This window comes from Solanum dulcamara, chromosome 12 (assembly GCF_947179165.1).
Source record: "Solanum dulcamara chromosome 12, daSolDulc1.2, whole genome shotgun sequence".
In the NCBI taxonomy this organism is placed as follows: Eukaryota; Viridiplantae; Streptophyta; class Magnoliopsida; order Solanales; family Solanaceae; genus Solanum; species Solanum dulcamara.
The window spans coordinates 8,787,690-8,814,443 of NC_077248.1; the positions used below are offsets into that span (position 1 = coordinate 8,787,690).

General features: G+C 33.6%; 2 protein-coding genes across 2 annotated transcripts; both read right to left on the reverse strand.

Annotated features, from left to right (window-relative positions):
• Nucleotides 1–7,442: 7,442 nt before the first annotated feature.
• On the reverse strand, nucleotides 7,443–10,486 carry LOC129876523 (auxin response factor 18-like). Its single transcript, XM_055951976.1, has 3 exons — nucleotides 9,420–10,486; nucleotides 7,864–8,765; nucleotides 7,443–7,770 (listed from the first exon to the last, which is right to left on the reverse strand). Exons 1-3 carry the CDS (start codon nucleotides 10,476–10,478, stop codon nucleotides 7,695–7,697), a joined length of 2,037 nt encoding a protein of 678 aa, XP_055807951.1. The 5' UTR covers nucleotides 10,479–10,486; the 3' UTR covers nucleotides 7,443–7,694.
• An 8,089-nt stretch (nucleotides 10,487–18,575) lies between these two features.
• LOC129875570 (uncharacterized) lies at nucleotides 18,576–19,919 on the reverse strand. The gene is made up of 2 exons (XM_055950874.1): nucleotides 19,772–19,919; nucleotides 18,576–18,895 (listed from the first exon to the last, which is right to left on the reverse strand). Exons 1-2 carry the CDS (start codon nucleotides 19,917–19,919, stop codon nucleotides 18,576–18,578), a joined length of 468 nt encoding a protein of 155 aa, XP_055806849.1.
• Between the last annotated feature and the right edge of the window lie 6,835 nt (nucleotides 19,920–26,754).

The window sequence follows — 26,754 nt, forward strand, 5'->3', positions numbered from 1 at the left end:
AATCATATCAAGTCAAATTCAGCATATACAGAGCAATAAGTGGTTAACACGAATTCACAAATATCAATAAAAAAGTGCGATGCAATGCAAGGAAATGATGCATGTCTGTCCTATAGGTACACATCCGCTGAATCACAGTTCGGAACTCATAGGGATATTCCTGTCCATGTAACCTGCCATGGAGTGTGTGGCCCGTCCCCTCAATATACATATCTTGCCATAGAGCGTGTGGCCCGACCCCTTTGTTTCATATTATTTTTCAATCTTAGCATAGTATATTAGAACCAATGCAATCAATTAAGGTTCATATAATTCACAATAATCACATGATATCAATAATAATTTTCATATCTCATATCAATATAGTTACTTCACATGTCCAAAATAAGTCAATAATCTCATCACATCGATCACAACAATACACGTCATTAGATTGTCATTTTATACCCCTCATCTCCATTTTTAAGATCACTCATACAGTCAATAACTCGGTCCTATTCTAATAACTCCCCAACGCACATAACAAGGAAATACTAGCATCTAAAAGCTTAAACTGAGGTTTAGAAGTTCACTTGCCTCAAATAATCAAGCAATCACTCTAGGACTTGAGCATTCCCCTTTCGTTGGGCTTCCACATTAATGAAATCTAGTCAAATAAATAATCACAATAAGATTTCAAAACTAACAACAACCATATTACTATATGTCTAGCCTAGATCCAAAAACTCACTCAAATCTATAACGGAATTCCTAATCTTGAGGTCAATTAACATGTCAGCTCTCATATGTTTTTCAAATTTCAAGTCTAGGGTAAGGTCACAATTTCTCCAAATAACATGAATATGATGATCTTAATATAATACCATATACCTACTATTTAATTTCCTATCTCAACATATCAAAACTTAATTTATAATATGATAAACCACAAAAATTTCTTTTAACTGAAACTAGGTGCCAATAACTTTAACCGTGAAAATATCATTCACGCCCTTAACTTACTGCAATTCTACTTTACATATAATAAATATGTAATTCCTAATGATTCATTTATCAAGTGACATAGTCATCATTACGCATTGATGTCATTACCTATATATATTCTTTATATTCCCCCACCAAATTATCAATACACAGAACCACATACTTCAAATCCAAATATTTCATTTTGTTTCCCTTTTTTTTTGGGTATTAGGCTGACTTGTCTCGATGGAGTGAGATGAGTGCCGTCATACCTGAATTCGGATCGTGAAGAAAAACCCCAATAGATTAATGGGCTAGTCACTAATGGGCCGTTGCTAATTAACAAAAATCTAATGGGCTAAGGACCTAAAATGTAAAAGTTGTGCAGGAGTTGGAATTAATTTTAATTTTAAAAATATTTATTGACAATTTTTTAACAAATAAAATTTTATTCAAAATACATATAATAAATCTTTTTAAAATTCACAATCCACGGGCCGCAGCTGGCTTCTGAGGCTCGCGGGTTGAACCTCTGAGGCTAGCGGGCCTCGTGAGGCTGGGCTAAAAAGCCTCGTTCTTAAATGGGATGAAAAAATTGAGCCCAACCCTATTTAATTCAAGGATTAGGTTGGGCCGACTTCGCGGGCCAAGCCCATTTTTACAGCTCTAATTCCGAAGTGAGGACGAAAATGCAAAGTGAGAAGAAACTTTTACACCACTTGAACAGGTAAGTGAACCTCATTAAATACTTGAACAATTTATGTTTACACGCGTTTGATGAAACATGCTTGATTATCTATCAGAAATATTATGCACCAAATTTCTTTTTTTATTAATTATCTTTGATTTATTTGTTATATTGTATTACAAATTCTGAGATATAAATGACAATAGGAATGCTGAAAGATCATGTAGGACTTTTGTAGATGTTACACCAATAAGTAAAGCTTCAAGACAAGTAAAATATCAACTAAACTCAAATAGACTAAACCATAACCTACGACCACAGGTACAAATAGGTTAAGGGAAATAGACTATTAAATAAGTTATTTACATTCATCATTTATTTCGTGATTCACATTACTTAAATATTTCACATAGAGCTATCAATATGAACTCACATAAGTATATCTCTGTATATGTCTCCTATATTGATATGGACCCCCTAGTTATCACAAGCCTTAAATCTCACTCTAACCCGACAATTTTCTTCACCTTAATCTTTACAAAGACCATCAATCATATCAATAAGCAGTATTACATTTATCAACCAAGAACTAGACTATCATCATTAGTCACAAGATAATCATACCCACATGGTACATTCCTACTCTAAACAACAAATACGATACATTCAGCCATCCAAACTCCGTGGCCGAAGGCCTAGGCATGAAATCTCTTGTCAGCTACAATATAGAATGCGTGGGAACAGATTTACAACTAATCAATTAGAGAAACCTAGCCTACCTGGGCGCCAACCAACTGTAGAGAAGCATTGTGGCTTTAATCCTAGCTTCCAGACAAGAGATGGTGAAAGTGGGCCTGAATTTCGCCGATTGGAATCTTTCCTGAAACCTCCTTCTCCCTCCTTTCCCAGGCCCAGAGCCTCCTTTGGAGGGTTTCTGGGGTAACCCTCTACTCTTTTTGGCACTTAGGGACAAGAAGAGAAAATAAGAAGTCGCGATATTAAGTTCTGCCCTGACCATCCCGCTCTGGCGGCTTACATCCTGCTGGAGCAGCGCCGTCGTAGCGAGATTATATCCGCTCTGACGGGATTGTGCGGATCTAGATGACAAATTTTTACGGTTTTCCATCTCCCTTAGTAACGGCGGTTCTGATCGTTATACTTAGGTAACAACTAATATTTTTCTTGTATCACAAATCGTTCTTATTTTAACTTTCTTACAAAAACATGTCTCTTTTGAGTTAAATGACAAGTGCTATATCTTCCAAATTAAAACCAAGTTGTGTACCATTCAATTTGTAACCCCTACTACATCTGCCATTGCACTATTTACTATATTTCGTATGTTTCAGTTTAATGTCGAAAACTTGAAAGCGAGTAAGGAACTCTTTCCATCCATAGAATCTATTCATTATACTAGCACTTTTATCAACATAAGTTGCAATACGGTTTAGAGAGGCGAAATGAAAATGGCATAGATGGGCCAAAGTGTTAATGGATAAATGAGCTTTTTCTCAAAGTTCGATAACATATTTCATCCTTTTCCCTTTATTCAAAATCAAGCACCTAAAAAATTGTTCAATCACCAAAATCAAGCACCTAAAAAAAATTTCAATCACCCAAATCAAAGCATGATTTTAAATCACTCAAGTCTTTTGAATAATATTTATTCCTTGATGAATGAGATCAAAACCAAATGATAGAGGAGTGTACACAATACTATATAAGTATATATTCTTAATCATTGCTTTATATTATCAATATATAGTTTGAGAATTCTCTAAAACAAAATAATCTGAATTCCCAATGAACTTCCTAACAAGGATCTAAAATTTACCTTTCTATCGTCTTACAAGATTGAGTGTCCAATTTTTTCGAATATTATGCTCTAAAAGAGACTTGCCATATCCTAGATGTTTGACCAATCTAATAACATATGTAGCCTATCTTTATAATCTCCTTTTTCTTGAACCATTTTTATCATATTTTCAATTGTAAAGCCAGTCCTAACAATAATTGGATAAACTTCATCTTCCCTATAACCTCCACAAAGACTTAAGACAAGATGAAGGGTGGACTCTTTTTGAATATTGTAATCAACCAGTGTTCGATCATCTTCAAATTGTTTTCCACCAAATATTAATCTTTGTTGATATGAGGGAATTCCTTCTTTGTCTTGAATCTTTGCTTTAACATTGTCAATGGTGTTGGAACTCTTGACATCAAGAGTAATGGTCTTTCCATTGAGGGTCTTAACAAAGATTTGCATCTGAAATTGCATACAAAAAGAGAAAATATTTGTTATTATTAAGTTTAGAGAACACAATGGACCTAGAACATAAGAGAAATAAGATTCAACAAGTGTTATTAGAGATGATTTAATAATTTAAGGAGTTGAATTCAAAGAGAAGTATTGGACGATTCGATGGATTAATAGTCTATTTGGCCAAGCTTTTGGGAGACTGAAAGTGCTTATGTTAAAAAGTGAAGTGTTTGACCAAACTTTTAAGAGAAAATATAAGTGTTTTTAAGGAGTAGCATTAGCTAATCGAAAGTAGTTTTTTTTTCCGAAAGTGCTTATTTGGAAAACGCTTTTGAAAAAAAATACACTTAAAAGCACTTTTTAAAAGTTTGATCAAAACTAATTGTTGCTTAAAAATATTTTTTTTTTTTTTTTTGGCCAAACATAAACTGCATCTCATGAAAAGTACTCTTTTGAAAAACACTTCTCAGAATAAACTAATTTTATAAGTTTAACCAAATAGCTAAAATTGAGAAAGGGGTCGATAAAAATAAAATACAACAGGAGAAGGCAATTGCTGAAACATATTTACTAAAAAAATGGGTTTAGTACCATGTGAAACAATGTAAAATCCTAATTAGGCAGTAGATGAAGTAATCGAGACTTAAGAATAGTGACGTTAGATTAAGATCTATGTTTGATTAATTAAAACTTTCAAACTTTTTCATTCGATGTACGCTATCCACCGGCCACATTAGATCAAAAGATAATATTGATAAACCAAGCATGTTATATATATAATAGAAAATAATATATATGAAATTAAAAACAGATCAATCAAGATGAAACTAATTATGTTAGATTAATAAAAGATAAGTAGCAGAGCATCAACTAATTAAATTGAACAATCAGATGATCAAATCAATACATAATTACTATTTAGAGATTAAAATAATTTTATCTTGAAATAGAAAAATAATTGCTTAATACACTAAGCTTTTACTGTGCATAAGATTCAAGGAAATGCAAGATCATCTAAAGTTATTTTCTTTAAATTAAATTATGGTTATATATTTTCACGTAATGTCTAAATATATAAGTTATATTTCAAAAATTGATTATCCGATCGACGAATTCCTCACTTTATGAATTTCTATCATTCTACTTCAAACTTCGTCATTCTTTTCTTACGTTTAAATATATAAATTTTACTTCACACATTTAAGAAATTAAACATCCTAATTAACAAGAAAATAGACAGTAAATTATCATACTCCAAATTTCACCATTAAATTATCATACTCCAAATTTCACCATTCTTTTTCTATCTAAAGGGAATAAAGGAAAACTAAATTAAAATTAAAATTAAAAAGAAAAAACAAAAACAAATAAAAAGAAAAAACAAAAACAAAGGATAGAGATGAGCAATAGAAGAACTTACCTTAAAAGCTTCTGTTAATGAAGAGAAATTTATAGATTATTTATGAATTAAAGAGGGGGGAAAATAGAACACTCTAAAGCTGTGGATGAAAGAGCCATTAAATAGGAGATGCTCCCTAAGAAATTGCCAAATCAGAGATTAGGAGAAAAACTCGTAATTAATAAAATATGTAAACAAATAAAATAAGTAATTTTTTTTTGCTTTATAAAAGTATAACAAAACCTAATGATAAGTTTATATAATACGTGTGTCCACACTTGTTTCAGTTTATACAAATTTAATTATTTACTCATGTATATTTAAAGTTGAAGAATATGAATGTCAATTAAGATAAAGTTAAATGATATGTTTATATCTAATATCTTTAATAATTAGTGATGAGTTTTAATTTTAATTCTCCAAGTATATAGTTTAGAACATTTATCTTTTGATTATGAGTTTCTTTCATTCTTATATAATTCCCAAGTTATATAAAAAGATAATGATTTTTGACATATAAAGTTATAGACTATAATTACATACAAATAATTGGTTGTATAATAAAACCAAAGTTTTAACGGGCAATGGACTCTAGGGCCTAAAACATATCCTTAAGTCACTCATGTGAAGGGAAAATTACATAACTAAGCTAATATTTAGTAGTTAATTATGCTTCATAATTATGATTTAAATTAGTTATGAAAAACGTCTATAGTTTAAGAAAATGATTATAAGCTGGGTCCCACATTTTGTATCAATGTGTATAATTCTTTTTCTTCTTTTATACAAATTAATACACTCTCTCTCTTATTACACTCACTTAATTTGCTCATAAAATTTCTCAGTTCCCTCTAAATCACTCAACCGAATCAAAATTCAAAATTTGAAAAATTTATTCATCCCTCCTAATCGTGCAAAATCAAATCCAGATAACTTCCATTCCATTTTTTTTTTGTAACTTTCATCCATTTTTATTTTTTGTATTTGTATAATTTGTTTAGATTTCCCTCATTATTTCATATTTTTTCAGCCATAATCTTGAAAACTCAGGATAATCATCATACACATTCAAATCATAGAGGAACAATCTCCATCAAAAGAGAATTACCAAAGGTATACATTTGCATGCAAAAAAATTTGATGTGTTGGGAATAACTCAAGATTTTGGAGAAAGTGCAGGTTTCATTGCCAAATCTAGAGCCATTGATGAAAACAGAGCAAAGATAGAGCAAAGCCATTGTTGTTAATTAGTGCTTCAAGTGTTGTTTCATGAATTGTATTAGAATCAAACAATTTTTACATGATATAGGTTTTTGTATATATATCAATGTTATATGTATTTGTCATTTTTATTGTATAGTTTAAAGAACAATATAAAATTGCTTATTTGTATATATGCATCAATTGCATGTATACAAATAGTTGTCAATCACATATATATACAAATAGTTGTCTAGCATTTTCATCTGTATATTTTGATTTGTATATTTCAGAATTCATGATTTGAAACTAAAGTTTTTGTTTCAAATGAATAATTAGAAAGGAAGAACTGAATTGAATTATTAGTATTAAATCGAAAAATACTTGTTGTTGTATTATGGATGAAGAAATCAAATTAGATTTTTGATTGTTGAAACCCAATAAACGAAGATCAGAGTTTCAAGGAAGAAGTTTATAGCTTGAAGAGTCCATTTTGGTAAGAAATTGTAAGAAAAAATTACACAGCGTGATTTATGGGATAATTTCCATTTTTAAACTGATTTAACTGTGTCAATTAAGGAATCAATTGACAATTATATTTGTATAAACGACATTCAAAAACAAGAGATATGCAAATACTAATCTCAGTAGCTAATGAAACTATAGCTACAACTTGTAACTAGGCAAACTGTAGCTTAAGAGTGAAAGCAACATGACAATTTACATTTCTCAAGTTTTAAACTATACGCAGAGTATCTTAGAATCAACCACTTACCATTATGCCAAAAGTTATAGCTGATAGCAAATGCACAATTTTATTTCTTAACTAAGTCCACGACACAAACGCTATGGTCGATTGTGACTCCGACCCAAGCCATCTTAGCCCCGGGGCCTTGTCATAGGCATCATGTGGGCATTTACCCAACAGAGTATTAGATTGAAAAACGAGATATAGTTTCCACCATTAGTAAAAGGAGCTAAAAGTAGCATAACTTTAGCCTACAAAGCATACAAAAAAATATCTATCTTGTTCGTGGTAGGTATTGTCTGAAAACAAAACTCAAAATAATCGTTGAACCTAGTAAACATACTGGTCAAGACAAAGGAGATTTGGACTGAAAAGTAGCATAATAGCGCTCACATTACACAGTTTGATAACAAAGCAGAGATCTTCCTTATTCTCTCTACTCACGAAGTCTTATATTATCATTGTTTGCATCCGTTAGAATTGTTAATCTCCGTGCCGTTTTCGTGAAATCCCTGCAAAACAAGTTTATATGAAGCTGAATTACCAAATAAATTTATGTGAATATGAATTACAGAATATCACTTTTTGAAAGATAAAACACATACCTAAATGGTTCATCACCAAGTTGTTTTACCGCACCAATTATATCTCGGTAAATCACATGATTAAGCATTTTTGAGATTTCAATGCCTGACATATTTGATAACTCTATAGATAACTTGTCATAGGATCCCAACGATGATAAATTCAATGTTCGTCCTACATCTTCTGATTCGATGAAAACTTTACAATGTCCAATCTCCACATTTTGCTCTGACTGAACTGATTCGCTTGGTAAGCGATCTGGTAGACTATTGTGATCAAATGTAGTATCTGAGGAATCAGAGATATTCTCTTTTTTACATTCATTCCCACTATTCGTTGTACGAACTGGAGAAACACTATTTCTTGAATTGCTTAGAGATATTTGTTGTTCAATAACTATGGGTTGACCAAAGAGTACGAATTGTGGTGTTTTTTCACAATCAAATTTCTTCTCAGTTTGGGTGGAACTTCCAAGGGTTAGCAAACAAGATATATCATTGTTGTTACTTGGCTTGGGAATCATGGTATTATTGGAGGTGCTAGGGTTTGAAACAACATGATGAAGTGATGGAAAACCGATAGGTAATGATAAACTATATGGAGCATGCCTGGCTCCCTGCATGCCAACAGGGGTGTCGTTAGTAAGATAACCAAAGGGGCCATTGGGCGTAAGAAGATGATTGTTCGGAAAACCTGACATAGGAAGATGAGCATCTAGAGTAAAATTTAGGTGGTTGCCGAGAAAACTCTTCATAGGAAGATGACCATCTAAAGGAAAATCTGAATGGTGAGATAATCGAAATTTCTTTAGTGGGGATGTGTAAGGAGTAAAGTTGATAGTGGGCATGTTTGAGACTAATTCCACTAGCCATGGGTTGACACACTTCACATTATGAAGCAAATTTGGCTCGTCCCATGTCACCTGCAATAAAACATCTCTAGTTACAGATAAACATATCAATTATAAGGTCAATAGGCAGTTATCCCGAAGAACAAAACTTTGAATTGAACATTAAAATGAATTGTCATGGTGAAAAGTTTATCAAGAAAGAATGGATCGAACAGACAATATTATGTGTTACAGAGTAACAAGAACGACTCAATACCATCCATGGCCTAAAGTCAAAATTTAATAAAATAATGTACTTTTTTTCATTCCAAATTCACTATTTTAACATTTTATATGCAAAGCTATAAAGTTACCCTTTTAAGATTAATTCATTCAAATATTTCTTTTCAGCGACAAATAATTCTTTCCAAATTTTTAAGTATTTTGTTAAATGACAATAGAATTTTATTTGATATTTAGAACTTTGAGTTATACATACAACTTAAAACTCATTATCTACCCAAAAACCAAAGTATTGTACAAATTGCTAATATTTTATCAACTTATAAGAAGGTTGCCTAAGCAAGATAATAAGATAGAGTTACAGAGAGATAAACACTATAAACAAGTACAAATGATTATTTATATAATAAAAATTAAGTTTGTAATGGCGTTAGGCCTTAGCAAGTTCGAAGTAGATCACAACATGATATACCAAACATATACACTAAATATAGATGGTATTACCTGAAGAATCCTCCAAGGTGAAACAGGCCATCGAGTGGGATCGATGGCCTGGACAGAAGATATAGTTCCCATGAACCAACTTATCACTGAGTCTTCAGTTTCAAAGGGCATTTTGAACCTCATTCCTGAGCACCAAGGAATTTGCAACGCTGCCTTCACACGTGACGCCTTGACAAAGAACTCTGGAGTTCTACTGCGCGGATAAAAGATAACCTCAAATGGTTGTCTATTAGTTGCCATATTCGTAGCTTCAATAACTGATTCTGCTTTCACCTTTCCTCTGTCCCAACTCGAGTAATTTGTATTCTGATCATCTCTTAGAAAAGCTGAAAACCTTCCGCGTGGTATTGTATAGTTACCAACAGATGGAATCCACCAGGGAGAAGTCTCAGGTTCAATTGGAACAACACTTTTCTTTTTTATCCTTCGAATGCCTACATAAATCTCGTCATTTTCAGCTCTCACAAACACAATGGAATCACCTGCAACAAGTTTTTTTCCGTTCACAAATGTACTCCAACCGGTTGTTAAAAGATGACGTTCTGGTGTCCCTCGATAAATATGTCTGAATTTCCATATCTTCCCATGAATATCCTTTGCTAAGAGGGTCTGAACAGGAGGATTTGCAGTGTAATCCAATGGAGGAAAAATCCTATCTGCACAATATTTCGGAACAGAAAAACCTCCACCGTTATTAGCATCTGATTGTGTCAATGTCTTAGCAAATGAAAGAGGTTTATTATCTGAGTTATCAGACCCAATTTTCACAACCATTCCATCATCAGAAATTTCGATAACTTCATTAGGACTAACAGGTGTCAAACTAATTTTTGCAAAAACCTCATCAGTTTCATGTTCTGCCATGTATTTAATACCCGAAACTCTACAAGGAATGTATGATGGAATCCTAATGTCACTCGTAAATTCCACACTTACACCCGCGTGTTCTGCGTGTCCTTGAGGAAAGTAGAACACTATCGAATTAACTCCAGCCATTTTTACCATACTACCAGCACATGCTTGCCACAATTGCGACGAATTTAAGCAATCTGAATCCATAAAAGTAATAATCTGTACAAATGCAGAAAATCAGCTCATAAATTCGAGAAAAAAATAAATAAAGATAAACAAAATCAACCATACAATGAAATTCAAAAAGGCCTCGGAAACTCAGAAATCTTGTTGAATTGATGAAAATTTAACACCAAAGAGAATTCAATAACCAATTTAGAATGGAAAAACCCAATTGAATTGAATCATCATTTGAAAAAATTCCCAAAAAATATTGAAGTCGCTACCTGGTATGGACTCACCTCTGAGTATAACTTTGACACTATTTCTCACAAAAAAAAATATATATATATATAAGAGCAACTGAGTAACAAATCACCGAAAAAACACAAATGGATTAAAGAAAGAGAAGCCTAGAGAAAATCGGAAGAGGTGGAAAACGAAAAACATGCTGATGTTCTTTATTTTTTCTCTCTCTTTAGAAGTGTTATTTGCAGTTAAATTTTTATGGACTTTTGGTTTTGACCTTTTTCTTCGGATCTGAAGAAGCTTCTAACTGTATATATATATTTCAGAACACACCAAAACAGCAAAAATATATTTGTTTTAAAATAAATTAACTTAGCAAAATAAGAAAGAGTATAAAAGAGAAAAATAGTTGTGTTTATATTCTTTCGTGTTTTTTTTTACATTATAGAATATGACATATTTATAGTCATAGTTAGGAAGACAAAAGAATGTGGATTGGAAAAAAGTAGAATAGGATTGAAAGGGATATCCACAATTATTTTTTAATACTATCCCTTGGATGTCCATGAAAAGAAAATATATCTAGTTATTCTGAGCACCCATATATCTTGTGCCTTGTTAAAACCTTACTAGGAAAAATCCAGTGGAAAAAAATCTAGTGAAGAAAAAAGAGTACACACATCTGGTAATACGCTGCCTCATTAAAAACCTTACCAGAAAAACTCAGTGGGACAAAACCTTGATTAAGGAAAAAGAGTGCATCACGTATTTTACTCCTGCTGATGAAAACTTCATTTGATATTTTGGAGACGACGCATTCCAATCTTATATCTTAGTTTCTCAAAAGTTGATGTTGGTAATGCCTTTGTGAATAAATCTGCAAGATTATCACTTGAACGAACTTGTTGTACATCAATATCACCATTCTTCTGAAGATCATGTGTGAAGAATAATTTTGATGAAATATGTTTCGTTCTGTCTCCTTTTATGAAGTCACCTTTCAATTGAGCTATACACTCAACATTGTCTTCGAATATAACTGTGGGTACTTTGACATCATTTTCCAGGCCGCATATTTCTTTGATGAAATGTATCATTGATCTCAACCACACACATTCTCTACTTGCTTCATGAATTGTTATTATTTTAGCATGATTTAAAGAAGTAGCAACAATAAACTGCTCTCCGTGTGTAAATAGATAGCCTGTTTGAGATCGAAATTTATGTGGATCTGATAAATAACCTGCATCTGCATAACCAATAAGATCTGCACAATCTTTGTTAGTATAAAACAAACATATATCAATAGTAACCTTTAGGTATCGCAAAATATACTTAATACCATTCCAATGCCTTCGCGTTAGGGATGAACTATACCTTGCTAGCAAATTAACAAAAAATGTTATATCAGGTCTGGTTGCATTAGCAAGGTACATAAGTGCACCAAAAGCACCGAGATATAGTATTTCAGGATCAAGAAATTCTCCATCCTCTTCTAGAGGTCGAAATAGATCATTTTTCACTTCAAGTGATCGAACAATCATTGAAGTACTTAATGGATGTGCTTTGTCCATGTAAAATCATTTTAAGATTTTCTGAGTGTAAGCAGATTAGTGGACAAAGATCCCATTTGTTAAATGTTCAATTTGCAGATCTAGACAAAGTTTTGTCTTTTCAAGGTCTTTCATCTCAAATTCTTTCTTTAGTTATTCAATCGCCTTTTAGACCTCTTCAGGGGTTCCAATGAGATTTATGTCATCAATATAAACGGCGAATATAACAAACTCTGATTCCGTTTTCTTAATAAAAATACTTGGACAAATGACATAATTTATATAACCTTCATTTATCAAGTACTCACTAAGGCGATTATACTACATACGCCCTAATTATTTCAGACCATATAATGATTTTTGCAATTTCGTTGAATACATCTCCCGAGACTTAGAACATGCTTCAGGCAATTTTAATCCTTCTGAAATTTTCATGTAAATTTCATTATCAAGTGAACCATAAAAATAAGTTGTAACTATATCTATTAGATGTATTTCAAGATTTTTATGTACAGCTAAACTGATGAGATATAAAAAAGTTATTCCATCCATAACAAGTAAATATGTTTCTTCATAGTTGACCTCGGATTTTTGAGAGAATCCTTGTGCAACAAGGCGTGCCTTGTATCTTACAATTTCATTTCTCTCATTTAGTTTTCGCACAAAAACCCATTTATGGCCAACTGGTTTTACACCTTCGGGGATTTGGACTACAGGTCCAAAAATCTCACGCTTAGCAAGTGAGTCTAATTCTGATTGAATTGCCTTTTGCCATTCTGGCCAATCACATCTACGTTGACATTCTTCAATGAATTTAGGCTCAAGACTTTCACTATCTTGCATGAGGTTAAGTGCAATATTATATGCAAAATCATTATCCACCGTAATTTTTAATCGATCTAAATTTATCTCATCACCGGTAGAACTAATTAAAGTTCTTCATTCACTTGAATCTCGGGTTCACTGATTTCTTCAGGAATATTAGGATTACTCAAATCTTGACCTTTTTTAGGAGGTTCTTTTGTAGTAGCATTTTTATTATTCTTCACGCTTCTCTTTCTAGGATTCTTATCCTTTGAACCCAATGGTCTACCACGCTTCAGGCGTGTTTGGAATTCAGAAGCTATAATACTTGTAGATGGTCCTTTTGGGATATCAATCCGGATAGGCACATTCACAGCAGGGATATGTGACTTAGTTATCCGTTTCAAATCAGTAAATGTATCTGACATTTGATTTGCTATTTTCTGTAAGTGGATTATTTTCTGGACCTGTTGCTCACATGTGCGTGTGCGTGGATTAAAATGAGATAGTGATGAAACTTTTCACGCAATTTCTTTTTCGGGTTTTTTTTCTCTCCCCCTAATTGCGAAAAAGTTATTTTATCAAATCGATAATCTGCAAATCGAGCAGTGAATATGTCTCCAGTCAACGGTTTAAGGTATTGAATTATGGAGGGTGAGTCAAACTCAACATAGATGCCCAACCTTCATTGAGGGCCCATTTTTGCACATTATGGTGGTGATGTAGGCAAGTATACCGCATAACTAAAAATTCGTAAATGGACTATATTTGGTTCATGATCAAATACTAATTGTGACGGGGAGTATTTATTATAATGTGTCGATCTTAGACGTACAAGTGCTTCTACATGTAAGATAGCATGAACCCAAACAGTAATCGATAATTTTATTTTCATTAGTAGAGGTCTGGCTATCAATTGTAGGCGCTTAATAAATGACTCGGCAAGGCCATTTTGAGTATGAACATGAGAAACAGGATGTTCAATTTTTATCCCAATTGATAAGCAATAATGATCAAAAGCTTGAGATGTAAATTCTCCAGCATTATCAAGGCGAAGAGCCTTAATTGGATAATCTGAAAATTGCGCTCTTAATCTTATTATTTGTGCTAACAACTTCGCAAATGTCAGGTTGTGAGATGATAAGCGGCAACATGGGACCATCTAGATGATGCATCTATTAGGACCATAAAATATCTAAATAATCCACTAGGTGGATGAATAGATCCACATATATCTCCATGTATATGCTCTAAAAAGCCAGGAGATTCGATGCCAACCTTCAGGGTCGATGATCTGGTAATTAATTTGCCTTGATAACAAGCAACACATGAAAATTCATTATTCGTAAGAATCTTTTGGTTCTTTAACGGATGTCCAGTTGAATTTTTAAGGATTCGTCTCATCATTATTGATCCAAGATGACTTATTCGATCATGCAATATCATAAATGTATTTAGATTAGTAAACTCCTGGTTTACGATCAAATGTGCTTCAATTGCACTAATTTTTGCATAATATAGTTCAGATGACAAAGTTGATAATTTTTCCAAAATATATTTCTGGCCTAAGACACTCTTATTTATACCAAGATATTCAGTATTCATTTCATTTAGTGTCTCAATATGATATCCATTTCTGTGGATATCTTTAAAACTTAACAAGTTTCTTGGGAATTTAGAAGAGAATATTGCATCGTTTATAATAATTTTTGTCCCCTTTGGCAGAAATATAGTAGCTTTTTCAGAGCCTTCAATCATTTTTGAATTATCAAAAATTGTAGTAACATTTGCTTTTCTTCTAAGCAAGTTGGAAAAATATTTCTCATCTTTAAAAATGGCATGAGTTATTCCACTATCAATTATACAAATATCCTCGTGATTGATCATTGATCCAAACAAAATTTGAGGCATATCCATATTTTTATTCAAAAAGAAATAAAGTAAATATTATAATTAATGCATGGCCCATTAGATAAATTTTATTTATTTACATGGACTAGAAATATCATTTAGTACACACAAATAAAAAAATTATTTAAATATTATTAGGCTTATCAATATTCATATTGTTTCTCAAAAATTAAAGAAATCAGATACATCCAGATGCATAGGCTCAATATTATCTTCAGAGATAAGTTTGTCTCTAGATTATTTTCTGCCCTCTTCAAGGATGCCTGATATAGTTGAACCTGACGTTTTGATGAACGGCAAGTCCGTGAGTGCCACATACCTCCACATCTATGACATATACTTTCTGAAATTTCCTTTGGTAAAGCTTCTGGCTTTTCACTCTTCTTTTGGTACTGTTGATCATTTCTCGGTGCGAGCCGAGTATCATGATTATAATTTCTTCTTCGACCATAACTACGACCACGACCACGACTGGGGTCATGACCTCTTTCTCATTGGTTATAATTTATCTGATTCACTTTAGGGAGTGACAAATAACCAACGGACCGACTATCATAATTTTTCATTAGCAGTTCGTTGTGGTGTTCAACAATCAGAAGGTGAGAAAGTAATTCAGAATATTTTTTAAAATCCTTTTCGCGATATTGCTGCTATAGGAGTATATTTGCGGGTGAAAATGTGGAGTATGTCTTTTCAAGTTTATCTTGCTCAGTGATTTCTTCTCCGCATAAATTTAACTGAGTTATAATTCTAAACAAGACAGAATTATATTCAGTTATATTTTTAAAATCCATTAATCTCAGATTTAGCCAATCATGACGTGCTTGTGAAAGCATGACCAATTTTAGGTGGTCATATCTTTTTTTAAAATTTTTCCACAGTTTAAGGGGATCTTTTAATGTGAGATATTGTAATTTTAACCCCTCATCAAGATGGGACGGAGGAATATCATGGCTTTGACACGGTCATGACTAGATGTCGTATTGTCATTTGATGGTGTCTGCCAGACCCATCGATTATAGATGTATTTCGGCATCTAGTGCCCATGACAAGTAGTCTTTTCCAAAAATATCAAGAGCAACAAATTCAAGTTTTGAGATATTAGACATTTTAAGAAAATAAAATTCTTATCCCTTTTGTTACCTTCTTAAAAATATAACTCAAAGCGATGGAGACTCGTGCTGATAACGTGTTTTAAAATAAACTAACTTAGCAAAATAAGAAAGAGAGATTAATTAAAGAGAGAAGCAGAAGAGAAATATTTGTGTTTGTATTCTTTCGTGTGTTTTTTTACATTGCAGAATATGGCATATTTATAGCCATAGTTAGGAAGACAAAAGAATGTGGATAGGAAAAAAGTAGAATAAGATTGAAAGGACATTCACAATTATTTTTCAACAATATTTCATTATTTATTTATTTGTATTATTATAATATTGGGTACTATATGTTTGAGGTGTCATATTCAGAACTTTTCCATTGATTAAAAAATAATATATTTGTTCTCTTGGATTTAATTATAAATTTTGATCAGAAATTTTAAGATCGGCAATTATCTCGACGCAGTGAGTGAAGTCAACACTATCATGGTTATTGGGCTTAAAAGGCATATTAATAAAAGTAATAAAGATTTATTAACTAACTAACTATGGTTAGAAGGAAGTTTAACTTTTTACTGGGGTTAATCTAACTGTACTTTTGCCTAACCTGCAGGTTTAGTTGGGTTAAAGTTTGGTTGTACGACTTCAGCAACTGCCTTCCTACCGGTAACAATTTAAAAATGAATTTTTAGTATGTTTTGCTTCAACAAACATGGAAAAATCATCAATATTTATGGCAGAATTTTATTAATAAAAATATTAATATGATTTAATTTATCAAGTCAAATTAACAAACTCAATAATATAAGTAAAACTAGGACACTTGCATTATTGATAATTTCTTGAACATTGTTCAATAAACTAGACTTGTACTGACGTATCCCTTTCCACACAAAATAATTACTTTATTCAGCTTCAAAATAAGCTTAAGATCTCTTTGTTGAAGAAGCTCTCGAGAGACATAGTTCAAGAATAACGTTTTATTCAAACGAATCTAATCAAATACACAATTTGCAGGATTATTCAATTCGTTTTATTAGTTCAATAGTGCAATCACATATATAAATATAAATTACATTGAAAAATCAAAGTCTATAAATTATATTTTGTCACATAATTGATCAATTTTTTTTTTTGTAAAAAAATCTTCACCGAAAATTTATAGAAATCGAAGAAGGAAGAAGGATAAATTTAGTGTGATGTGTAAGAGTTCACCTTATTTAACATATTCAAGACACCGACTTAGGAAGAGTCCTAATTATTGTGTCCTTTCATCTATTAATTTGAAATAGAAAATTCTATTACTTATATGAAACCAAATTGACCCATATGGGTGACCCAAATCTAATTTGGGTACATTATAAAAAAAATGAATAATTTTCTACATGATATACACATGGATTAATCATATACTTTGATTAAAAAATATTCCAATATTATATAATAAAAAGATATTTACGTATAACATTTTGTTTGGATGGTTGTTACGTATTGTTTCATAATGTATCATATTGTATTGTGTTGTGTTGTGTTGTATCGTACTATATTATTTTAATGAATACAGTGTTTGGATAGATTGTATCGTTCTTCGTCGTTACATAATGTCACACATCCACGATTTGAATGATAAAACTCACAAGAAAAGTAGGGTACGAGGTAGAGTTACTACGAAAAGGTAGGGTAAAAGATGAAATATAATTATTAAATAATAAATAAAGACAAAATGAGAAGAAAATATTAAGGTAACGACGCGAACACACAAATCAGTCATTATATAAAATGGGTCTTTTCGTCGTTACTTAATGATGAATTTAAACGATAAGATACAATAGAGTTTAAGTAACAATCAAAATAAACATTGTATTTAAACTAACAATACAATACAACGGGTAAAAACCATCCAAACAAGGTGTAAAAGTCCACAACAAATTAAATTAATAACTAAAAAATAACAAATTATTTGCTATATAATATGTTAAAGTACTAGAAAGTTCACCATCAATATAAATAATAGATCTTTCACCAATTAATAGCCCGTTTGGATAGACTTATAAAGTGTTTATAAGTTATTTTCAGTTTTTTTGAGTAATTGGCTGACCAACTCAAAGTCATTTGGTATTTAAAATAAGTCCAAAAAAATAATTGCGTCTGTTTGACTTAGTTTATCTAAAGTAGTTTATAAGCTGAAAAGCCAAAAAAAATAAGTTGGATAGCCTAAATTATTTTTTGGGGCTTATAAGTTGTTTTCAACTTATAAACTAATTAAAATAAGTTAAGCCAAACGGACACTCATTAGAAAATGTTGATGAAAAAAGACGTTGGAAACTCTGGCTATTGGGAGCAGGGTTGCATATCGACTGTCCTCATAAGAGATATCACGACAAAATAACTCGAGATTTTTTATTAAAAGGTGACAAAAAAGTTTTAAAATTAAAAAAGTGAAATACGTCTTAATTATTGAGTAAAGATGACATTTTAAGATGATAATAATTTTAAAATCCTCAAATTTTATTACTAACACAAAGACTCTATTTTTCCATACCCACCACCACCACCCTTTCCCTCCCCTCGTCCTCACCGCCATTGTCATTCCTATCCCTTCTACCATCGCCGCCGTCACCACCACCACCTCCTCCGCTACTACTGCCACATTTTTCTCCATCACCACCACCACCATATTTTTCTCCTCCTACACCATCACTCTCACCTCCTTCTCTACCACCACCTCTTCCTCCTCCTCCTTCACCACCGCCACAAAAATCATCACCTTTTCTTCCATCATCACTACCAACACCACCAACCTTCTCTTCTCTCACAATTATTATCTCCTTCACCAGTCCTCCTCCACCTTATTTTTTGTCAAAAAATTAAATAATTATTGAAGTTGTTGCAATAACTATACAGAAGTTGCTATAATATTTCAATAATTGTTGTAGCAACTCAAATAATTATTGAAATTGATTCAACAACTCAAGCAACTGCTAAAGTTGTTGTAGCAACTATGATAGCTACTGCAACAACTATAGTAATTGTTGTAGTAATTACCATAATTGTTACAAATATTGCAATTATTGCAGTAACTATCATATTATTTGATTTTCTATAGAATTTCTTTCAACGACTTAAACATTGACATCTTGAATTACTGAATACTTATATGTTCTAACCTTCTTTCCTATTTTTTCATTCTCTGTTTTTATCGATTTTTCATTTTATGTGGTTATTTTTAGGTCTAAATTATAGGATATTAGAACTCTTGCTAGATTTACATTTATCTGATCTTTTAGAATTACATTTTAATTTTTATTTGATTATGTTGTTTTAGTAGGTGTAGACACATAAATTTTGTTAGATTTAATTCATCTCAAATTTGAATTAAATTTATAGTTTTGGATTGAATAATTAATTTGGACTGCACAATTTATAAATAAGTCTATTTTATTTATTAAATTCAAGTACGAGGTCCATTTCATCTTGATACCCAGCTCATTCCACATGTCAAGATGATTTTGTATCCTAGTCAAGTTAAAGACCAATAAGAGGATGCCATGTATTCAAATGATGCGGTGATCCTGGTCAAAGTTCAACAACCAATCAAAAAACAACCTTATCACATAGTAATTGTGATAAGCTTGAAGACTTATAAGAACCAATCAGAAGAAGGCAAAAGAGCTCATTCACATTTGAACTGCCTCCCTCCTACAACTATAAATAACAAGGTTACATAATTTTCTGAGGATATTTTGCAAGCATTGGAGAAAAGCTACAACACCAACTACATAGTTCTTCAAAGGAATGGTCAAAGGAGTTCTTCCTGGAGATCGACTTGAAACGATGAAGTATTTTCTGATGTTCCCGGAGATCAAACACATCTCAAGGAAGTCTACATCCTCTTACATTCGAGAAATACTCTACTAGTGACCCTCGAATTATGAAAATATATTAAGAGAGAAGAATCAAGAGAACAACGGAATTGTACTAACAAAGATTCATCAATAAAATTATTTTTTTATTTATTTATTTTGATTGCCCAATGGGACCAATTCTGCTCTTCATCTCTTTCTCCTGCACATCTAAGAACTACGAACAATAGACTTTGGAAAAATCAATGATGCTTCATGTAAGGACTCTACTACTACCACATATGTTGACTTTAGTCATGCTGGCCCCATCACTCGACGCAGGTTCAAAACTAGTGGTTTGGATAGATCCGAATAGTTCACTTACTTGGATCTAGCAAGAAAGAGTAAATCTCTGATGACGACTGAAACTACGACTTCTGGGGTTAACCTTGCGTCTATGTTATTTGATGAACTCTCTCATACTGAATTCAGCTTTAGTGAATCTGAGGGTTCGATGAATTCTCCATCTCAAATAAAGGTTAACTCTTTGACGGCTGATGCAACTAACCTGGACGAGAAGTTTGCAATGATGGAATAAATCATTGAGGCTTTGAAGAAGTCCGTTGATGATAAAGATCTTCAAATCGCTCAACTTATGAACAAGATGGAGGCTTTCGCACCTGGAAAGACGAGTCATTTCCCTACTTGTCCACCTGGATTTGTTCCATGACACAAGGATGTTGTTGAGTCACTTACTAGGTCTAAATTTCAAAAGGAGAAACAATCTGCTTCAATTGCAGCGTTATCTGTTCAACAATTGCAAGACATGATACCCAACACCATTAGGGCTCAATATGGTAGAGCACTACAAAATTCGTTGTACGAAACCAAACCTTTCACCAAAAGAATTGATTGTCTACCCATGCCAACGAACTATCAACCTCCAAAGTTGCAATAGTTTGATGGCAAAGGAAACCCGAGGCAATACATCGCCCACTTTGTTGAAACTTGTACAATGCTGGAATGCATGATGATCTTTTGGTAAGATAATTTGTTCATTGTTTGAAAGGCAACACATTTGACTGATATATCGACCTAGAGCATGAGTCTATTGATAGTTGGAAGCAACTCGAAAAGGAGTTTCTTAATCATTTCTACAACACTCAACAAACCGTCAGCATGATAGAGTTGACTAGCATTAAGCAAAGAAAGGACGAACCTATGGTAGATTACATCAATCGTAGGAGAGCCTTAAGTTACTGCAAAGATCGCCTTTCTAAAATATTTGCGGTGAAAATATGTATTCAAGGAATGCATTTGGATCTTCTGTATATTCTACAAGGGATCAAACTACGAACTTTTGAATAACTCGCTATGCTAGCACATGGCATGGAGTTGAGCATCACATGTCATGGGAAGATATTTCCTTTAACTGATTTGAAAAAAAGAAAAGAAGGAGTTCAAAAAAGGTATGACCTCAAAGATACAAACTAAAGAAACTATGGAGATGAAGGCGACTTCTGTAAAGGTCATAACCAAGCAAAAATTGAACGAAGAAGAAACCCCGAGGCAATTCCTAAAAGAGGAGAAACGTCTTCCAACATTGAGGGAGCTGGAGGCAACAAAGTTAGCGAACCTAGGTACTGCGAGTTTCAACGTGTCATTAGCCACTCGGCGAAAAAGTGCTTTGTCTTGAAGGTGAAAATCTTGATGTTGGTGAGTGAAGGGAAAATCATCATTGACATGGATGAAAAACAAAAGCAAATCATGTTAGTGTAGTACCCAAGTCAGAGATGTGTTCCAAGTCACAAGTTATGCCGAATACCATCTTTTTGCAATTCGATAATTTCACGCCCGTTGAAGTCGATCGCTTAAAGAGGACTTTTAAAGGTGCAATAAAGGTGGAAGACAATCCTAAACACAATGTAGATAACAGTTGGACTCTGGTTTCTCACAAGAAATGAAGGCATCAAGCAGTTCTAAAGATACGACTTCCTAAGCCGAGAGTGTTGAAGAATGATGTGGATCAAGCACAACCACCAAAAATTATCTAATCTCGTACTAGCAAGAAGATCAATGGTTTTTCTTCACAGAAGATTCGAAAGCCGATTACATTACATGAATTCTTTCTTGGAAAGTTCCTTCAAGACATCCAAATTAGTTCAGCGCATGCGATTTCTAGCACTCACGAAACAAAGGAGGGCTTAATCTAACAATACAATAAGAATGACATGCTAATGGAAAAGTCGCCCCATGTTTTGCTGCAATTTCCTTTACTGATGATGACTTATTATTAGGTTCTAAGCCACATAATAGGCCTTTGTTCGTTGTGGGAGCTATCTGCGAGCAACATCTCAATCGCATATTAATAGATGTTGGTTTGGAAGTCAACATCATGCCAAAGATGGTGCTAAAACGATTGGGAATAACCATTGATGAGTTTTCCAAAAGTAACCTAACGATCCAAAGTTTCAATCAGGATGGGCAACGAGCTATAAGAATGATTCACGTAAAATTATTCATTGGTGACATGGAATCGAATACTTTGATTCATGTTATAAATCCCAAAACATCATATAACTTATTGCTAATACGTCCTTGGGTTCATGAAAATGGAGTGGTACCATCTACCTTACATCAGTGCATGAAGTACATGAAAAATGGAGAAATTGTCAAAATTGATGTGGACATTAATCCTTTCACCGAGGCTGAGTCATATTTTACAGATCTAAAATTCTACTTAGAATCTTGTAAATCAAATATGGAGAAACCCGCACTTGAGGACCAAATTGATGTTGATTCAAAAGAAGAGAATAAAGTTCAACGGGCCACTGTCAAGGTGTCTAAGAAGGGAAATCAAGGAGTCTCCATTAAGCTTTCATCATCTGAGGGATATATACAGACAAAGATTGATGATAATCATCTTATTTTTTGCTACATTCTATGTGAGCGTCAAAGAGAGGGGAAATCCCTACTGGAGGAATGTTCTCAACAAGTTCACCCTCTAAGGAAACAAATGAGTCATAATTTATTTTAAAATTTAAAGGAAAGTATGATTGTCCTAGTTGCACAAGTACCGGCTATCGCTTTGGAGTCTTCTAAAGGCAATACAGAAGTTGATAAGATAAAAGGGTATTTTGATCCAAAGGTCTTTATACTACTTGAAAAATCAGGTTACGACTTCTCAAATCTTGTGAGATTAGGAGAGCTCAAAGATGAAGTGATTGGTGAAAAGATACATGGATTTATAGAGTCTCAAATGATGTTGAGAAATCAAGGGCATTATGTTGCCACTCCAAAATTTGAGATTGGATTCAGCTTAGCAGAGCCTCTACGGATTTCATCTAAGAAGGAAATAGCTTCATCACACCATACCTCAATAGAAAAGATAGAGAAAGTTGAGGACAAGAAAACACAGCAACGAACTTCAGTGTTTGACCGCATAGAAAGATCGACACCTAACGTCTCTGTATTTGAAAGATTGGGATGCAATGATGAAAGTGGAGTTTTTAAGCATATAGAAGGAAATGTCACCGCCTCAAAGACCTCCGTCTTTCATCACTTGGGAACTATAAAGAAGTCATTATCAAGAAAGATGGTGGAGCATGAAAATAAAGACTTTCGTGAAGGAAGTGACGACAAAGAGATCCGTAGTGCTATTCCTTCACGTATGAAGAGGAAGCCTATTTTATCAATTACCACTGAGGGCTCACTGAAAGTGAAAAGAAGCACCATTGTTTTCACCAACCAATTTCTTGGGAGAACAAAGGAGAAACAAGAAGTAGATATCACAACCTCCTTTGAAGGAAGCCAGAGGGAAGATTTAAACTTTATGCAGGCATCATATCACGTAACAATAGAAGATAGTCTATGCCTTGATAATGTGAATGATGGTGTTTAATAGGCTCCACCTGAACTCGAAGAGGATGTACAATTAATTATAGATGAACTCAAGGAGTTGAATCTGGGCACTTTAGATGATCCACGTCCAAGCTTCGTTAATGCACTACTTACACCTCAAGAAGAAGGAGAATATGCCAAGCTATTGACCAAATATAAAGGCGTATTTTCTTGGTCATACAAAGAAATGTCGGGCCTTAGTCCTAAGGTAGATATTCATCATTTGGGGATCAAAAATAGAGCACGTCCTGTAAAGTAGTCACAACGCATGTTTCACCCTAAATTGATGACGCAGATTGAAGCTGAAGTCAACAAACTCATTGAGGCCTGATTTATTCGAGAAGTGAATACCCATTATGGATCTCAAACATTATACCATTCAAGAAGAAGAATGGTCAGATACGTGTTTGTGTTGATTTTTGAGACTTAAACAAAGAAGAATGGTCCAAAGGATGACTTTTCGTTGCCCATCATTGAACTCATGGTAGACGCTACAATTGGGAATGAAGCTATGTCGTTTATAAATGGGTCATCTGGGTATAACCAAATTAGAATATCTCCAAAATATAAAGAATGCACTGCTTTTCAGACTCCAAAAGGAATATATTATTATAAGGTAATGTCTTTCGATCTAAAAAATGTTGGTGCCGCCTACCAACGTGTGATGCAACACATTTTTGATGACATGCTTCATAATAGGATGGAATGTTACGTTGATGACTTACTACTAAAGACAAGGCATAGGTACAACCATCTTGAAGACCTTCGAATTATCTTCGAACAGTTAAGAAATTTTGACTTGAAGATAAATCCACTCAAATTCTCATTTGGAGTTACTTCTGGAAAGTTTCTTAGCTTCATTGTACGCCATTGTGGAATTGAAGTTGATCCTACAAAGATTGATGCTATTTAGAAAATGCCTGCTCCAAAAAATTTGAGAGAGCTTTGTAGTTTACAAGGAAATTTGGCATTCATTCGAAGGTTCGTCTCCAACTTGGTTGGGCGATGCCAACCCTTCAACCATCTAATGAAGAAGGATGTATCTTTTCACTGGGATCAATCCTATCAAAATATTTTTGAGAGCATCAAAAGGTACTTGTCAAATCTACCTATTTTAGGGGCGCCAACACCTGAGAGGCCGTTGATACTTTATATCGTATCACAAGAGCGGTCACTTGGGGTACTATTGGCTCAAGAGAATGAAGAAAAAAGGCGCAAGCATTGTACTAACTGAGTCGGACTTTGATAGGAGCTGATTTGAACTACACACCTGTTGAAAAAATGTGCTTAGCCTTGCTTTATGCGAGAAAGAAACTAAGACACTATTTTGAGGTGTATACCATTAAGCTAATTTCTTGAGCCGATCCTGTAAAGTTTGTAATGACTCGACAAGTTCTCCCTAGACGTCTGGCAAGATGGTCTATATTGTTCAATCAATATGACATTGCATACAGACATTAGAAGGCTATAAAAGGGCAAACACTCGTCAATTTCCTTGTTGATCACCCTCTTCTAGTAGAATGAGAGGTTTCAGATGAGTTCCTAGATGAAGATGCATTGTACATAGGGGTACTATCAACATGGACCATGCTCTTTGATAGGGATGTACGTCGCGATAGTGCGGGGGCGGGAGTTGTGCTGATATCCGCAGAAAGATTAATCTTACCATTTTTATTTACTCTTGGTGAAACATGCTCCACTAATGTCGCAGAATATCAAGCTCTGATTATTGGTCTTGAAATGACATCAGACATTAACATCCCACAATTGAATATTTATGGTAACTCTAAGCTGATCATCAATCAACTCTTGGCGAGTTATAACGTAAAAAAAGATCTTTTTTCATATTCCAAGAGAAGGAAATCGCATGGCTGATGCTTAGGCTAACTTGGCTACAACAATGGCACTTGGAGAGAAAGAATCAATAAAGGTGTGTGTGTGTGTGTCTCATCGATGGGTCATTCTTGGACGTCTTGCTATTCAAATTAATAAAAGCCACCATATATCCGTTCAAGTTATTGAAGAAGAAAATTAGAGAAAACCACTAATTGAATACCTCGAACATGGAAAATTGCCTGAAGATCTATGAAAAAAGAGCAGAAATCAAGAGAAAGGAACTACAATTCATTTTCTATAAAGGAATGTTATTTCATCGCTCATACGAAGGACTATTCCTATAGTGTCTTGATAAAAAAGAAGCTCGACAAACAATGGAGGAAGTACATTCTGGCACTTGTGGAGCACCAATCAGGGCTTAAATTGCATTTTCGTATCAAGAAAATGGGATACTACTAGCCAACAATGAAGATGGATTGTCTAGAGCATGCCAAAAAGTGTCAAGCGTGTCAATTCCATGCCAATTACATACACCAACCCCTGAGCCTCTTCATCCAACCCTAGCTTCATGGCCTTTCGATGCGTGGGGACTTGATGTCATTGGGCCTTTCCAAAGTCATCAAAAGGGCAGATGTACATCTTGGCAGCCACTAATTACTTCTCGAGGTGGGTTGAAGTTGTTCCGTTAAAATAGGTGAAGAAGGAGACTGTTGTTGACTTCATCAAGTCAAACATAATCTTCAGGTATGGCATACCATGATACATAATTACTGATAATGGAACGCCTTTCGACAACAGGCTTATGAGGAGTTTGTGCAAGAAATTCAGTTTGAAGAACCACAAATCTTCAATGTACAATGCACCTGCCAATGGCCTTGCTGAAGCTTTTAACAAGACACTTTGTAACCTTTTGAAGAAAATTACTGCAAAGAATAAAAGAGACTGGCATGAGAAAATTGGTGAAGTTTTATGGGCAGATCGAACAACCTTCAGAACGGCTACACAAACGACTCCATATTCTCTAGTATATGGCGTAGAAGCGGTCCTTCCATTGGAGCAATAAATTCCATCACTGAGATTCGCAATCCAAGAAGGATTTACGGCCGAGAGCAACACAACTTCATCTAGT

Coding starts and splice junctions, on each gene's coding strand:
- LOC129875570 (XM_055950874.1), bottom strand. CDS start 19,919: ATGTGTTTGATCTCCGGGAACATCAGAAAATACTTCATCGTTTCAAGT. Junction 18,896..19,771: donor AAATATCCTCAGAAAATTAT/GTAACCTTGTTA, acceptor ACAAAAAATAAG/GTGGAGGAGGACTGGTGAAG.
- LOC129876523 (XM_055951976.1), bottom strand. CDS start 10,478: ATGGATTCAGATTGCTTAAATTCGTCGCAATTGTGGCAAGCATGTGCT. Junction 8,766..9,419: donor CACCTTGGAGGATTCTTCAG/GTAATACCATCT, acceptor GTTTTATTGCAG/GTGACATGGGACGAGCCAAA. Junction 7,771..7,863: donor CTTGGTGATGAACCATTTAG/GTATGTGTTTTA, acceptor CTTGTTTTGCAG/GGATTTCACGAAAACGGCAC.